This window comes from Neolamprologus multifasciatus, chromosome 18 (genome assembly GCF_963576455.1).
Source record: "Neolamprologus multifasciatus chromosome 18, fNeoMul1.2, whole genome shotgun sequence".
NCBI classification, from domain to species: domain Eukaryota; kingdom Metazoa; phylum Chordata; class Actinopteri; order Cichliformes; family Cichlidae; genus Neolamprologus; species Neolamprologus multifasciatus.
The window spans coordinates 26,292,138-26,310,465 of record NC_140456.1 but is presented as its reverse complement, the minus strand read 5'-3'; the positions used below and the strand labels follow the sequence as shown (position 1 = coordinate 26,310,465).

At 40.0% G+C, this 18,328-nt stretch overlaps 1 protein-coding gene across 2 annotated transcripts in view; it reads right to left on the bottom strand.

Annotated features, from left to right (window-relative positions):
• LOC146498136 (3',5'-cyclic-AMP phosphodiesterase 4B-like) overlaps positions 1-18,328 on the bottom strand; it is a 56,445-nt gene that overhangs the window by 15,539 nt on the left and 22,578 nt on the right. For both annotated transcript variants that reach the window (XM_085141674.1, XM_085141673.1), the window contains 5 exons: positions 14,994-15,188; positions 14,866-14,902; positions 14,268-14,338; positions 13,493-13,542; positions 2,986-3,098 (listed from right to left, as the gene is read on the bottom strand). In XM_085141674.1, the coding sequence (XP_084997800.1) occupies positions 2,986-3,098; positions 13,493-13,542; positions 14,268-14,338; positions 14,866-14,902; positions 14,994-15,188 (466 nt within the window). The remainder of the gene's footprint in view (positions 1-2,985; positions 3,099-13,492; positions 13,543-14,267; positions 14,339-14,865; positions 14,903-14,993; positions 15,189-18,328) is intronic.

Here is an 18,328-nt window from a genome sequence, read left to right as displayed (position 1 = left end):
TTCCTGCTATATTAACTGACAAGAGAAATAAAGAAAAAGGAAAAACATAAAACGTAAAGAAATGGGATTTCTCAGGAACAATGTGACCTCATAATGCAACACCATTGCACTGCAATCGAACAAACCCCAGAGTGAGCACACGCCGCCTCTGTCGCATGCATGCGGCTGTTTCGAGTGTCAACACAAGATGAATGATGTACATCAAATTTACACTGTTTAGTAACACAAGGACAACACATTTCCTCGAAGGCGTTGATCAGAAACAGGTAACAACAGAGTTACAGTAGAAACATGTTTTCCATTCGCACTCCTTGTGCTGTCTTATTTTCCAAGATGAAGATCAGATGAAAAACAGAAGATTACAGAGGTAAAACTTTTTTTTTTAAAATTACGATTAAGCACCATAATCACCGCTGGAGCTCGTGTGATCTCCTCACCACCCTTTCAGTCAAATGGAAGCGCAGCACTATAATTTAATGTCCATTACGCCTGGTACAGCTACAGACCTACCGCTGCATCTGTTTCAATAATTTTGTCATTCTTTCCCCAGTGAAGACGGCGGGTGCTTCAAAGCTGAAGTGACCACACGTGAGTTAAAGTTTCCTACTCGCTTGTGTTCTCCTCGAGGGGCTTGCCTGCACGCTACCCACAAAAGCACTAAACTCCTTTAACTGCATTCAGATGGCAGTGTTTGTCCAAGGCCGTCACCGGCATCGGCATGGAAGTGTGGCGAGGTTAATGATAGTGAGGGGCAGGGAAGTAGCTCCCCGCTCTGAGGTCACAGCAACCAGGCTGGCGGTCAGCAGAGTGTGTGGTCTTGTAGCCCCGGATACACCTGTGCCCTTGGAAACTGAAAACGGAGACACCCCGGGTTTGATTGTGGCTTCAATTACATCTAGTGGTGAAGAAAAGAAGAAAACCTGACTCTTTGTCAAAACTTGCGTCAAACGCCCACAAAAACTGGGCCGATGGTGTAACAGTATCACTGGACTTGACTCCCAATTTTGCAACAAGAGCTCGATGGACCAATAAACAGCTTCTTTCTATCCCTGTACAATTGCACAACAATGTAGGACACTGTTGAAACTTAACTGTAACATCATAAAACTGTTGCCCAGTACACTTTTAAAAGATCAGCACTGGTCAACAATGGCACTGGCTCGTGTTGTTAGGAATCTGTACCTGGTTTGCCTGAACAAGTTGCTACGCTGCTACAAGCCTAGAGGGCCTTTTCTCATTGTCTTGACAGTCCCGGGGATGTAGCTGTCTGTTAGGACTCAACCCCTATTGTCATCGAGTAACAAGTGAGCAGAGGAGAGGAGGCACAGGAAATACAGAGACAGGAAGCTGGTGTCACGGTCAGAGTCACCCATCATGGTCTGACAACACCCCCTCCCCATCCCAATCCTCCCTCAGACCAAAGCTTAGAGCACAGACGGAAATGGACACCACCACCCTGGGTGTTTATAATTTGATGTCGCCGTACAGTCTCCGCTGTCTGAGCAATAATGTGCCGCATACAGTAAATTTTGAAGTGAAATACGCACAAAGAAAAAAGCAGGCTCATGTGCATCAAAGCAAAGGGAAGTAATTAGTTCAAAAATGCTGGTTTAAAAACCACAGTGTGTTTAAATTCAGTAAAACCAAACTGGAAGACTGGCACTTTTAAATGCTTAAAACAACACGCTGCTAAGACCACCGATGAGAACAGACATTTTTTCACCCTTTGGTTACATTTTTTGGGCAGTTATATTAACTATAAACTGAGTTTTACCATTTAATAACTTTCCAGGCGCTTTAACCAGCTTTTAAACACGCTAAACTAAATGGTTTGGCCCCTTGTAAAGAAGATGCAGTTATAAAATTATCCTGGCATTATTCTATGTTATATAGCAGATCTGGTTTTGCCTCTTCCGCAGCAAGCAGAAGAATAAGTTCAGTACTTTCAAACCAGCCTTAAGCAATAAGGGCCCTGCTAAATGAACTCACACAGAGCTACACCTTAGAACCGAGCCAATATCAACACAGCACTAAAATGAATGAAAAATGCATCTGGGTAATGTTTTAATCAGCCCAACCTAGTATCACAAGCTGTGTGTCTCGGGCAGTTTGATTAAGTTAAGGATATACAAGCATTACAGCCCTTTCCCTGGAATTCAGGCAATAATGGTGCTCAGATGCAACAGGTAGTTCGCTAAAGTTGTTATGCAGCGAATCAAACATTAACTTTTTTTTTCTCCTTTTTTATCAAGAGATCTATAAAATGATGATGCGTGCTGATATGCTACCACAGAACAGCTGTTGCTTTGCAAATGCGTCAATGTGGCTAAAAGTATTTTACATTTTCCGTAGACTGTGCAAATGCACAACCACACAGAAACAAAGAGCAATTATACACAGATATATGCAGGCTGGCAGGTCATCACAGGCCAGTCAAGCCATCATCACAAGTATCATGCCTTCAGTGAGCACGTTACAGAATATGTACCGTGATGGTAATAATTATAATTTTGCATTGCATACTATGAGATATAGGTTACAATTATAATGTTTAACTTAAATCTTTTTTAATTATGGTTTTGCACACTCTAATGATTGTTATTTCAGTGGGTAAAAAGAGATGTTGGAAAAATGAAGCATGCAAGAGTTTGCTGTGCAATATGATTCTAGATGAAAGCACAGCACTATGTGCATGATAGCTTTTCACACTAATGAACTAATGGTTCTTTTGTGACTTGATAAAATCATCTTAATAACCTACTGTGCCTATGATCAAATACCCAAATAGTTTTTTTTACCCCTGAAGTTAATTATCAAAAATGTGAATGTTTGTAGTGTTTTCAGGTATTTCATCCAGGAGGACAGGTTAATAGCTTTTTATAAAACCACGGTAATCGATAAATACATGTAGACAGTCCCAGGTAACTTCACACATGCGTTGTTGTCACATTTACATATATTAACATATGGCCCAGATTGCCTTACCTTGTTGGAGGCCATGTCACTGACAGACCGGTAGGTCTGGATGGTCTCCAACTGGTCCAGACACCAGTCCAGCTCCTCCATGGTTTCCATAGCCAGCTTCTGGTAGGACTCATCTGCCAAGAGACACATGGACATGTAATCAGGTCTGAGAGGATCCATGTCCATACTTGATCCTCCAGACACCATGCGTGGCGGTCCAAGTGTCCCAGAGTGGCTTGATCGTAAGGGGCACTGACATGCAGAACCTCCGGAAGACGCAGAGGAAGATGAGGAGGTGTGTACGCAGAGCTCCTTCATCTTGTTCCGCTCCACCACCTCCGAAAGTTCAGGGGAGTTGTTTTCTCAAACAAACAGTGGTTATGGTCACCGTTTGCTGACTCGCTCTGTCTTTCTGTCTCTCTGTAGCCTCATTCTCTGCGTACCCCCTCTTTCCCTCCCTCTTGTGCGTGCTGCAAACCCCCTCCCATTTCGTCTGGTTCCCCCACCCTTGCTCAACTTCTCCCTCTCTCTCATTAAATTATCCCCCTCTCAGTTCCACTCGTTTGAAGTAGCAGCTTGCAGACTAGGCAGTTTGCTGCCTCCTGCTGTTGGTGTGTCTGTGACCCCTGCCCATTTAAATGAATAGAAATGGTGTATACATGCATTTAGAGTAAAAAAAACACAAAAAAACTGCTTTTGGTGCAGGAGACACAATCCTTTTAGCTTTTATTCCTGTCACTGTGATTACATCCAAACAAATGCATCTCTGTGAAATTTCATTAGAACTTTATAGACAATAGGAGTAGGAGGACGTCGTCACTACTGCAAGGACAACTCATTTCCAACGACTTCCTTTCTGACATGCAGACCACTTCAAGGAACCCTGGTGAACTGCATCTACAGCAGCTCACAGCACACCACCATGCTTCACAAACTGGTTCTCTCCTCTCTGAACCTCTCCGAGGGAGGAAAAAAAATTATATCAAACATCAAACTTGTGTTTGCACAAGCAACACGAGAGGCAAATTTTGACTCCCTGAATTGGGGGGAGTCCAGGCTAGGGCCACACTGTGAGCCAAAGAAACCAAAGCACTTCCTCTTTGGCTATGAACTCCCAGAAAACATGGAGTGGAATTAATGAATGGTGGAGTGACTGCTGAAGGCAATCATAGCTGTCGTTTGATGAAATAACTCTGTCGTTAGCAGCTATGACTCACATGTGGTAGGTGCACAGTGTTTAGAAGGAAAAGAGTGGTTTACAAGAAAATCACTGTGAAGCTCAAACATGAGGAAACATATTAAAAAGTATCACTGCTCATTATGCCAATGTTTCAACATATTTCTAGCTGGAGGGAGCGAACGCTAAACATCTGGATCTCCCCACCTTCCTTTTCTATGGAAAAGACTGATCTCTACTTCATAGTACTTCACACATGGAAGAAATTTACCCCATATGCTCAGCACAACAGGACAGCCAGCGTGCTGCTCCCCAATTTACGTCAATATAGTGGATCAAAGCACTTCAAAGCACAGGGATGGCATACAGATTTTGAACCACCAGTGCTGAACAAAGAACTTCAATGCAACCCCAGACAATGTAGCACAGTTAAAGGAAATAGTTCACCTTTGAAAGTAATGAGAACAACACCCGGGATTCTTTTGAATCACAAAAAAGTGAACTTTCAGTTGTTTAAGTTCACTCAAGGAAACTCATGCCACTGGCTCCTCATATTACATGACTGCTACCACTTGTGTCATTTTTCGGGTTAGACTAATTTTTATTTCCTTAAGTTCCTGGTTGGCTGATTCAAAGAAACTTTGGCTTCGATACGACGCATAACTGGATGCCAAGTTTTGCGGACCAGCCTATTCGCAGACTCCACTGGCACGCAAGCCGTGCAAAAGTCACTGACACAGAGCAGAAGTATAACATCAAAGCAGCTCATGCACAAGGCAGTGAGCTGTTGAAACTGGGTATACATCAGCGTGCGGCTGTCTTGGTCCATAGGGGCAGTAGACGTTGCCAAGAAGGTGTCACCACATCCTGCCCTCATTCCCTTAGAAGAGGGCGCATGCATATGCAGACATTTTAGCTGGGCACCTTGAAACATCAAAGGACTGGCTCATCTGCAAAGTCTGTATGATTGGGATTCGAGTCATTTTGAAGCTGGCAGCTTAATCACTGACAGAGTCCAGAACATATAAGAGTGAAACACTCAGACTACTGTAGAAAAGCTTGCTGGACCTTTGGCTTTTTGGGCTAAAACAGTGGCTGAAAAGTTACATTTCAAAGTCTGGAGCCAAACTTCCCTTAGTTGGGCTGTATAACAATGACATATGAGTTGAAGTTCTAAATAAAACAAAGTTATGCACATGCACACGGTATGAGTAGAAGGAATGAACCTATCATCACCTTTGGTTGCTCATAAATACAGCGTTAAATGGGCTGACATTTCACAGTGTCACCAGTCAAAGGTGGCGTGACGCACATTCAGTCTGAGAAACCTGCTTCCAGACAGAGTGTGAGGTACTTTTCCAGCCTGTTTTTTCAGTGGATGTCTTTTTCTTTTTCTTTTTTTCTTGGTGAGTTCTAATGCTTTGGCCATATGCTGGAGGCTGCAAAGACGACAACAGACCTCAGTGTGCAGAGAGACCTCGTCTGCCTTCCCCTCTCCCCCTTTTTCCCCTCTATCTCTCCTCTGTAGGGCCACAAACCAGCTTCTGTAAGAGCCATCCACCACACTAACGAGCAGGGCTGCTCCCAAACCACCATTTCTGCCAAAACACCTTCCACTTACATCCCCCTCACACTGCACCTCTCTATGTTCTCAATCTACCCCCATAAGCTGTTTTTCCTCAGTGTCTGACTGAAGAATTGCAGTGTCTCAGCTCATACCAACAACTGCCATGGACAGACCAAACACACACTTCAGTAAAAGTAGTACAAAAACAGCAAAATGACCCTATTAGGGTATATTTGTGTATGTATCATTGGGTTAGCATTATTATTGTAAGCAACATCTGGGTAGCATTTAAATGTGACAGCTATACAGAGCAGTTTCTCATTAAGAAGCGCAACACTGAAAAACTACACAATATTTTTTATTGTATGTTTTTTTATTTTCTTTTAAACTTGCTTTTCACAATGGATTTCTGTGTGAGAGTGAATTATAAGTTGGCATTTTTTTATGCAGTATGAGTTTATAGCGAGGCTGACTTTAACACAGTGACTACAATGCCTTTAGTTGTGTTAATGTTCATTGTTAATTCACCAAACATTTGGAAAGTGCGGGAAAAGAAAGTTGATGGTCAACTCAAGACACCAATGGCTGACCTGTAAACAGGCCAAGGTGACCTGACCACATCACAAAAGAGAAATGCACACTTTGACACAGTAACTTGCACGTATTCAGTCGTTCATTATTGATTTTGCATTGCACGTGGGGCTAAGACAGGACGTGGGTCAATAATTTACCATTGTATCACCTCCAATGTACGTCAATTGTTCAAAAGTGCGAGAGGGGCGGAAGGCTTTGCAAATTCATGATTACTCTTGCAAAAGCCTTTGCTCTTCGTGTCAATCATTTGCATTATGCCATCTGCTTTGAACTCTGAACATTTTCTGATTTTAACACAAGGTAGTATATGAATAAAATGCAAAAACAGTGTTGCACATATTATACTCTCACAAATAACGTAATTTATCAATTTTATGACATTACAAGTTCAATATTCAATATTTTTAATTTCTATATATCGTGCATGCTTTTTAGATTTTAGCAAAGCATATTTAAGTTCATCATTCTGTATTTTATTTTCTTTAAGTTTAATTAATCATTGTGTTTCAAAATAATATATTTCATCATGCGCGTGTATATATAATTTTATCCTATCTATTGTTAAAAACCTTTACGAAAAAAATTGTCATAGCCACAGAAGAATTATATTAGCATACTGTTACAAGTTACAATTCAAATCTATTGTTTCCCTTGCTGTGCTACAAGAATAAGTTGGTGTGCTATATGTGAGATAATTTTGTATAATTCTTTCCCTTTTAAGGTAGCATGAGATTTAAAGTGATGTGCGGTGGACAATCAGAGACGGTCCAACCCCCGAAACCACACCACTCTTGGTCTTCTCACAAACAAGCCTCAGTAATTGTGTCGCTTCATAGTTTACAGCTGTGAAATAATCTCATCGCCTATGAAAACAAAAGACTTGAAAACACACATGCACATACAAACACCTCATCAAGGCCTGTTTGACAACTCATTCACAATGCACCATGGAGCTGTGTTGGCACGGGCCAGTTAGAGGGAAGGGCCGCAGGGAGGTTTATGACTGTGCTGACGTCAATGACATAATTCAAATACTTAACCAGGCTGCACGCTTCCAGCCCTCCGGATCCTCTCCCCTGGCTGTGAGCCTGGAAAACCTGAAATGGAATCCTGCTGTGGAGCAGAGTAACTGCTGCACACAAGAGTGAAGCAGACCAGACTGAAAATGACAGGTCAGTTCTTCTGGCTCAGTTTGTGGTGTACTGTATGATTGTGTGTCCATTCACTCAATAACTTTTTGCTAATAGGGGGAAATAAATTACATCCTATTGATAACAAACATTAGAAATTAAGTACAACACCATTCCCCAAAAAGTTGTGACAGGTGTTAATAAAAACAGAATGCAACTATATGCAATTCTTTTGAACCCTATAATTAATTGGAAATAGTATGAAGACAGCATTTAGAGATTCTGCAAGTGTTTTAGACATGCAGTTTTGAAAAACATATTAAAAAACATACGCTCATTTTGAATTTGTTGCAATAAAACATTTCAAACGTTTTTGGAAATGGAAATGGAAGTGAGAGTGGGAAAAATTTGGCTGGAAAAATGTGTTGCTGGCATCAACATCGAAATTAACAAACATTTTATATGGTGATTTGAATGTTGTTTAAATGACTTGCAAATCACTGTATAAAGTTTTCATTTGCATTTTGCACTGTGCTCAAACCTCTTTGGAAAACAGGTTTGCATAACTCATTCGAATAGCCCATTAGCTAATCTGCCTCCTTAGTCACCAAAGTACCTTTTCAGGACTTGCAGGTGGATTTCCAGGTAGAGGACAATGGATATTGCTTCACATCATCATTATCAGTGCTCCAGAAATGGCAGATGAATACTTTTTTTGAAAAAACAAACAAACAAACAAACAAAACAGAGCAAAAAACTAAATCGTCAGAAGATAGCTGGTGGCTGTGGAATTAGGGTTTCGGAAATTAAACCCTTTATTTACTTTCCACATGCATGCAACCCAAGTCTCTTCAAACATGATTGGTTAACAAAGGTTAACCAAAAGATTGGTTATTCAGACTACAAGCAGTCTGCAAACACAACCCAGGAAGCGTCCTGCACCAAAAATCTTCCCCCTTACCCACAAATTCTGCATATTCATACGGATTAAGTTTGCTATGATGAAAGTTTAAGTAATCTGATCAATTAGAAGATCTTGACAACATTGCTAAAATCCTAATATGTTTTCAATTACATTGGGCAAAAGCAAATTTGGTTTGGAACATTAGAAAGAACTTTGGGCTTCTTCTTTACAGCACTGCTTCAGTTCACTGCTTCGTGCAGGCATTCGTTTATACATAGCTCTCTTAAGGTTCCTCCATGGCATTAGATTGATGCCTGAAATCTGCACCAGTTCAGCACCTTGACTCTTTACGTTTTCAACCATTCTGTTGTAGATTTCCTGCTGTGCTTGGGCTCACCATCCCATTACATGACCCAAGCTTTAGTAATAAAGCTTTAGCTATAGACAGATGGCATCACATTTGACTCTAGAATTCATTGGTAACAGAAGAGGTCATATTTGACTTAATGACTACAAGGTACCCAGGTCCTGTGGCTGCAAAGCAAATCCAAATCATCACCCCTCCACCTGCTTGATTGGCAGCTGGTCTGAGGTGTTTGTGGTGGCATGCTGGTATGTTTGACCTTTAACATTTAGCGTGCTAACTGAGGCCTTTAGCGTCCGAGATGTTGCTCTTGGGATTTTGCTGTTTCTTTATGCATTAAACGTCCCAGCAAATTTACCTTAGCATGAATTTCCAGCAAATTCATCCTAAGGTCACTTTGCTGGGATGTCCACTCTTTTGCACATGTGACCAATCCTTCTCACTGCAGAATGATGGACTTTGATGAACTGCAACAACAGCTTCTCTAAGCTAGTTTCTTTCCTGCTTTCTATTGTGTTAAGAGACCTAGATGCACCAGAGCTACTAAAACTTCTGCTTTGATAGAGGTGCTCACATTTGCTGATGATCCATTAATGAAGTGCATTTTCCATTGTATGACATGCCACACTGTGTTGTTGTTCAAATTGACAGCATAATAAGCTATGAGGAACAGATAAGTTTTCATTATGCCCCGACAGGCAAAAGCGTAGAACCTTTTTTTAAAAAAAAAAACAACAACAACCCATGACTGTACAAACAAATGCACGTGTGGACAGCAACTCTCGCCCTGAGGTTTAAAGGGAAATAACAACCTATTCTTCCTTTTTAGACTGTCAGAATAACTTGTTTCAGTTAGGTCTGTCATCACTTTTCTTCCACAGCATGTTTACTAAAAGTCACAAAAGAAAAATGAGTAATGCTCATTGTGTTGGACCACACACCCCGGAGGTTACGCACAAAGTCACGTGACCGTTTAGTTCCAAAGTAAAAAATGTGTATGTCTCAGTGCAGCGATCTGCTATGCTGAACTGATTTTCCTGGTTGGAAATGCATCATATTCTTGGAAACAGGTTCACTGAGCCACTGAACTATGCATCTCACGATGAAAGGCCATCATTTTCTTACTGGCAATAACACATAAGAGGAAAAACAAGCACTTCAAATAAATGCTACTCTCAACTGCTCCCTTGTCACAAGGGGTTGCAACATCGGGTGGCTTTGCATGTTTGATTTGGCAGAGTTTTATGCCAGATACGCTTACTGACGCAACTTCAAAAGACAATGGCATATTTCACTGATTTAACTCTTGGGTCCAATGGCTCTGTCATGGAATCCTTACACAGTGGTGTTACACTGTTTGCTGTCCCTAAATGCAGAAAACACCCTTATTGCAACAGTACAGCTACATACTTCAGATATAGTACTGTATCTTATCCTTGAGCAATAAGACCTCCTGCAAGACAATGCTAAACCCCAAATTGCATGTATAACAAGATGGCTTCATACTGGAAGAATCCAGATGCTGAACTAGCCTGCCTCCAATCCTGTTCAGCAGCTATAATCAGACAAGAATGGGTAAACATTCCCCAACCAAAAGCCCAGAAACTCGTCTACTCACTTCCCAGACATTGCTGTTAAAAAGAGAGACGATGCTACACGGTGGTAGAAATTAAAATTTTTGTCTATATTCTATTTGAATAAAATAAAATTTGAATAAAATGTGGGTTTATGAGATTTTCAAATCGATGCATCCTATTTATATTTAAAATTTACATAGCACCCCAACTTTTTTGGAAATGGGGCTGTATATTTGGTCAAGCCACATGTTACGTTGTTGTTTTCAATTTTTTTTCTGACAAAATTCTTATATTTAACACAAATAAAATTAAGTAAATGTTGACAGTGTAACTTAAATCTAGTTGCAACTTTTCTCAGCGGTGACTTTGAAGGTCTGAAACTTTTTTTTAAAGCAATGTGATGTATAAAATCTTGATGTAACAGTATAAAGAGCGAAATAGGCGGTAACCACCAATGTGGTTCTGTTTGAAGAAAGGACCTAGCTGGTTTAAATAATACAAAACACAAAGGTATCAAAAAGCTACAATAACATTAAAAGCATGATATATTTTATAAGAGATCTTATTTATACCAGGGATCTGTATGAGAAAAGAAAGAAAGAAAGAAAGAAAGAAAACTGCTAGTGTGTGATTTCCTTTTACTTTAGTTTTAACTTTTTCTTTTTTTTAATTTCTTTCAGTGAAAAGGATAAAAGTGTAACAGAAGATGGAAAATGTAGCATGAAATCTTGGCTACTTTGTTATTTTGCATGTTAATAAGTGAGCTGTGAGCTCTGTGGATAGTCAAACTTGGGTTTTGGGGTTTTTTTTGTCTTTTTTCACTAAGCTGACCTGCTGCCCATGTTGGCCTCAAATTTAACATGTAGATATGAAATAGATAGTCGACGTTCTTAGGAAAATAGCAAATGTATTGTTATACAGTACAGTTCTTTTTACTACTGTGTGTGCTTCTAGATTAAACAAGATCACTTTTGATTTAAAAGTGGGAAGTCAAGTAAAAATTGCTAGGTCCAATATTACACTTCATTTAAAAACACACACACATCAAGCAAAACAGTAGAATTTCATCACAAATTAAGCGGGAACGCATATATAGTTTTCCCTCTTGCGGCCAAGTCTAAAGCTAACTAGGAGTAGCCTTCTTTGAACAGGGATTTCTTAAAGATTAATTTCTGAGTGCGCTGTGTAATGATTAATATCTGAAAACAGTCTAGCGAGCATTTGTTCATGAGGCCATTACGAGATTTTACAGTTCTGGGACACATGACTAACCCCAGAGTTCATACCATCTGTGTTTGGCTAATGCCAGTAATAATCGCTGCAGATTAATCATCAGGCCTTGACTGTCAAAGACGTCATAATAAAGCAACTTCTCAAAAGTGTTATTTATCAGGCATGATATAGAGCAAAGCCTGTAATCTGAATCAGTAGGGGAAGAGTGAGCTCTTTGTTGCTCGCTGAGCTCACGAGACTGTGTGCGATGGGGCCAGTTTGGCTAGCGAACCATAAATTGCAAACTCATAAGGGGGAAAACTTCAATCCCATCACGTTTCTGGAGTAAGTCGAACAGTATAAACAGCCTGCAGTGACGCATTTGCAGCTGAGCTGATTTTTAGTATACCCCCTGCTTCTTGTTTTCTTCTCATTATGCCCCTTCACCCACTGGCTGTGGTCACGGTTGTGCTCTTTTTGTTTATTTCACCGAATTTGATATGCTACTCCCATACTGCCAGATGATTATCTCTCTCTCTTTCTTTGACCTTTACTGTGTTTTCATTCTTTTGTATCTCACTCCCAGCAACAATCTGGTAGCTCTCTTGATATGTCTTGATACCAATGTCTGCATGTGTCACCACATCATCTTCTGTCTTGATTTTTATTGTCGTTCCCCGTGTCCGTCTATACTCCCTTTATAGCGCTGTCCAGAGTGTATAAGTGTGCACTCATTTATGCTGAGCTCATGCCCAAAAAGACGCAGGTACGCTTTCTTTTCCACTACTGGGGATTTTGCCGGACTAAAAAAACAGAGGGAAAACAGGAAAAATCTGTTCTCCTTTTCCGGTCAAAGAGTCAAGGAAAACGGGACAGAAAGCAGCACAAGGGAGGATATGATGGCATCTTTCATTGTGATATTGTTAATTGTTGTAGCTACGTACTGAACAAACTCAACCGTCACCATTATTTAGTGGCAGGTGTACTCCATTTTCTCTAGACGCTCAGAGAAAGCTGAGAGCAGCAAGATTCCCTGGTAGGACCAGAAATACAGTATATAAACCTCCGAGCTCTGAGTCTCAGAGGCTTCAGATTTGTTTTTCTTGTTTTATCTTCCTCATGCGTCATAATGGAAGCCAGTGAGATAGTTTCACTCTGCACTGATTACTTGGAGGTCATGGTTTGTGAGAAATGTGGAGGAGGAAGGACAATAAGAGACTCACAGTTGTGTTGTATTTTTCCTGCTGTGGGACACTCCTCGCAGCCCATCTGTGCTGATAGGAAGTAGAGCACCCATGTGTGTAGGCCATGCTGACGTCAATTGGACTTGAAGAACCAGTACAGCAAGAACCAATATCGACACCTCCCTCCTCTTTTTCTTTCACTTGTTGCCTTCTACCTAATCTGAATCTAAACCAGTAGGTGCTTCTGTTGTTCTCACACTTTTGTTTTTCATCGGTGCCTCCATAATGACACTTCACGGGAATTTTGCGCATTAACAAGTCACAGTTTCCTCCTTGAATAACTCAAAGGCCTGCTGCTTATATTTGCATTTGTGAAAAGAGTCAAAGATAACATTTTATCCTGGCTGGGAAAACATCTAACTCAGTACTTTTATGGAAATTTAAAAGAGGAACTATATTTCCTCATGTAAATGTGTGTTGTGTGCAAAGGGACAATCTATTTGAACACTGCAGAGGCGTGAAATAAGCAATCCACTGTATGCCACTTCCATTTCATGTGTTTGAAACCTAAACTATTATTTTTGCTAACAACTGCATCTTTCTTTTTTGGCTCATTCAAAACTTTAACTGAGCATCATTCTGCTCAAGCATCAAAACCTGGAATTTGTAATCTCAGAAATTGCAAAAGCCATATAAACAGCACAGACAGTTAGCACTGTATGTGTGTTGCAGGGTGCAACATTTCCCAGAATCATTCATTCTGATAAGGGTGATAATGAACTCCCTTTTCTTTCTTTAACAGAAGGCTTAATCACTCACCTGACAGGCATACTTTGGTGACATGGGGCTGATTTGTAGCGGGAGACCTCCTGCAACAGAGAAATAATTTACAAAGTTTTAAAAATTAGGAGCCTGGGAAAATGCTTCCATCATTTATTTATTTATTTATTTCATTTGGTTCCAGTCGGTCTTTGTTGCCATAGGATAAACACAAAACAGCTCCCTTGGTTCTCTGAACAGGTCTCAGCCTTGCGGTGATCTTTTTCTCTGAGGTCAGATTGACTCAGTGTGCACCTCTGGCAAATGTGATGCAACTACAACCACTGACCCAATTCAGTGATCACTGGAAACCTGCGAGCACTTCCATGTAAAAGATGATGTTAGTGCCTCTCATAACAAAAAACAGAATTGAAATGTCACTGTGTCCGGTTTTGTGTCACCAGCAAAAGGCTCTTGAGATATGTGAATTTATATTTGCGAGACTTCTTCACAAGCCCACAGCATTATAAAAGTTTCTGAAGCTTTGGTGCCCCCAAGTGGAGCATGCTGGCATCTCCAACCATTGTCAAAACAGACACAACATTAAAACTACCGACAGGTAAAGTGACAAACACTGATTATCTTCTTATCTGGTGCCTTCTATAAAACAACACATGGGACAATCAGAAGTCCCAGTCTGATTTTAATGGTGTGGCTTACTGGTGTATCTCCAAAAACTAAAATCCACATGCAGATCTTTCCTCAATAAAAAATAAATATTAAATTGTGGATCATAAAAACTCTAAGTACAGAAACTAATAATGATCCCACTTACTTATTAGATGCACACTGTACATTTGTCAAGGTGGTGAAGTTGTTCCTAACTGTCCGAAGACTTGCCAGAACCTAAAGAGAAGATTAAAAGACTGATGTAAGAGAAAGAATGTGGAAAAAGTAAAAGTGAAATTTAAAACAAGAGAACAATTTGCATGAAAATAAAATAGTGTGAAAAATGTTTAAGGACTATAACTTACCTCTCACAGGAGAGCATGGAGAATAACCTTTGCTACTGACCATGTGTTTAAAAGAGAAGTGTTTTAAAGAATTGCGATTCTTTTATTTTATGACTAGTTTGGGGCAAATTACTGTTTTTAATAATGTAATTAAATAATATGGCACTAAATATCTCTATATTATTTATACATTTCTATACTGTTTGTCTGAAAAGATTTCTGCAATGAAGCTGAAATCCGAGTGTATTCTTCTGCCATGCCGATGTTGTTATATATCCTCATTGTCAATTGTGGGCAAAGAGTTCAATATGGCGCCGTGGGACATTTAGATTAAAAAGTTATTGTGAGAAATTGTGTTTTATATTCTGAGATAATTGATGCTCTTTGTACTTGATCTATGGAGCTATGACAAGCTCTTACCTGGGCAAACGGTGTCACAATCAAGTCTTCTCCATGTCTGAAAAATGAGAGTAATGAAAGGAAAGCCTGTTACACATGCAGACAAACACATAGCCACTCACACATTGTGAGTGATTAAAACCACTCACAATTCTCCAACGATGGAAGAATTTCGGGATAAGGATTTTGGTGATAGCTCATAGTCGCTGTCAGAGCGGTACAGGAAGGACTCCCGCCGCTGGCCGTAAGCTGCCAAATTGGGATGAAGAACCAGACCTGAACCTGGGGATGCCTGAGGGTCTGATGGGCTGCAGCACACTGATGGGCCATTCTCCCCTTCAAAACTAAAAGAAAGTTTAAAAAAAAACAATCGGGGGGAGAGAAGAAAATATCAGGATGTGATTCATTACAACGCAAAGCAAGTTCTTAAATCTATTAGTTTTAAAAGCATAAGCCAAAGTCTGATTGATCATCAATCTTGTCATTTAGATTTAACTTTTAAATCATCATCGTCATCTTGAAAATACCTTCTGTAATCTACCTGTAAGTAGGCTTGCACAACATGTTGACAAATCCTATCCAGGAAGTAGATTATTGCATAAATCCTAAAATAATTACTCATCCATTCAACCACAGCTGACAAAAAAACAACAACTATAACACTCATTAAATAAGTATGCTTCACTGTCTGTACAAGCAGGGCTGGTTTTACTGTAATCTGCGCGTCTGGTTTGTTTCTTACGGGAACACTGTCCATGACAGTTCCATTCAAACCCAGCAGTTAGGAAATGACATACAAAGAGTGACCAGCTTCCTGCTGTGTGATTCAAGGCACATTTTTGCTTTTTTACTAACTATGTTTTCTTTTACAGTAACTGATGCACTCACAAGCATCTGCCTACATCTTGATTACCTTCCCTCATTGTTTAAGATGAATGTATATGAACACTAAAATTGAACTAATGATAATAAACCAATTTAAAAGGAAGACAATACAATGTTGTAGAATTTATGGCTTTTCTTAGCATGTGATGCTTACAACCTTGATGCCATCTAAAAAATTCATATACATTAAAATTGTTTTTAAAATTGACAAGCAGAAATCAGAAAGAGTAACCGGAGAACTCATGCTCAGAGCAAAAATAAACCAACATGTTAACTGCTAAATGCGGCTTTCCTCCATAGTTGTTTGATCAATAAAAACCACCACAGATGCACACAGAGACATAATCTGTTTGTCACCACAGAGTTTATGTAAAGGACCGGGACGAGCTATTGTGTAACCAGATGATTGGGTCAGATGGACAGGAGTTTAGAGGTGCAAGGGCAAACTGTCAGTGCCCAGCAGGAATAGCAGATGCCACAAACCATGAAATGGAAAAATAACTCAGAGTCCTCAGCTTGATTACCATTTACATACAAAAATGGGTACTTCATCTTATTAGAAGTGCCACTTCATGTTTTCTCCACGTTAAAGCCCGCCTCTTTAATTTCTCCTACATGTGGGATTAACTAGGCGCGTGTCCCACTGAGACAGTCCCACACCTCTGCCAGAGAAGCTCAGATTAATGTGAGAACTCTGATTACACACATGCAGGAAGACCAGCGTCATCTGTGTTGTGCTTTGCGTCATTCAGTTTCAGCAAACAACATATTTTAACTAATCCCACAGTGTGAAACCAATCAAGAACTAAATATGCAGTACAGTGGAAATGAAAAGTAAGGTTAAAAGAAAAAGAGCATCATGTTAAAATCTACCAGTGAAGTTATTTTTCTAAAATATTGACATGTAGAGTGAAAAAAGGACTCATATACATATATGAAATACTCAGTGCGATAAAAAAGAGAAAACTACTGAAACATCACCTTGGAGCTGAGAGGTGTGCTCTGTTGACAACTTCCTCACTGAAGTCAAAATGTCCAGCTCTGCCCCTAGGAGACCTTCGAAACATTTTTCTCCCTCTTCAAGGTCCACATTGAGCAACATAAAACAGTGACACTGTCTGCTCACTCATACATACACACACACTTTTGCAGCCTCCCCTTACTGTCCAGTAGCAGCCCACGTGCTGGAATAACGTAGGCTTGGCAGATGCTAACATGCAGATCTGGGCTGAAGCGCAGGAAAAACGCACCAGCAGTCGCTCTGTTTATCTGTCCGCCTGTCCTTTATCCCTCTGTATTAAAACATAGCGCCGACAAGACTTTACAGTGGGACGTCACGATTAAGTTGAAAATCCAGATCCTCATTTATTTGCCAACTTTGGAGATTATAGTTAATGTGCATGTAATGTACACTGTATATATTTCCCCAGATGAGAAAAAACACATCTGTGTGTTAAGAGACAGTACAGTGACTGTGTGGTGTAAAATAAAGAGGAAAACTAGCAGGATGTTTCTGATGCCGTGATGTGTTATTAAAGCTGCAATATGGCTAACACTATTACTGTGCTCTTCTTCTGATAGCAGACAATGTATTATTAGAAATTCTCTGGTACTTAGCTACTATTTATAAAACTCAATGTCCATAACAGTAGTTGATTTCTGTGATTAGGCTGAAGGTCTGTTGACTGGGTTGACATGTGGAAGACTGAGGAGAACCAGAGCTTAAGTAAAAGCCTTCCACATAGAGTATATACAGCGGGGTCACAGTCCCACGTAGGCCTGGAAATCGTCAGGAAATCTGATGCTTGGATTAACATTTAAAACCACCAGAGATTATGAGGGGTACAATGAATTTTACAGACTACTAATCAAATCAAAGATCATTTATGACATTTATGATCTGACCACAATGTCAGATTTTAACTCGCATGTCACTGCCTGGTACAGCAAAACATTGCTCACTAAGCAGCCCTGTGGTAGTGGGACTTGGATCATAAGTAGGTGAAAGTGTCAAATTACTTTTCTAGTTGCATGATAACCAGATGTATCTAAAGAACAACCAGACAGGCCAGAAGTAGTCACGCTATCAGCAGATTGATATGTTTTTTCACTTAGACATGAAAGTTACAAATTAATTTTATCAAAGACAGAGGGTCCCAAATAGAAAATAGAAAAAAAAATTGACTGAGTCAATAGAAAAAACAAGGCTAAACTCTTTGGACTGGATAAAACCATTACCAATGTTTCACAACTGACGATTGAGGAAAATAAAATCCTGTTTTCTCATGAATTCAAGTTTGTGGCATTAACAGAAGGATTTATTTAAGAAGGGAAACAAAGGAGAGAATCGTGTCGTAGTCTATAAAAACAACATGGGCTAGCCACACACATTAATGTAAGTACATCCCAGAAGAGAAAGTCCCAGCACGCTGCTTTGCTCAGCATGTACTTTTAAAAATATTTTAAGAACTAAAACATTTGAGATGAAATCACAAGGGTGACTTTCATCATCTGAGTATGTCAACACTCTGTACGTACAGCACAGGGATGACTGCCAATCGCTTTGGTCCTGGAATCGCAAATGGCTTTCCAGAAATGT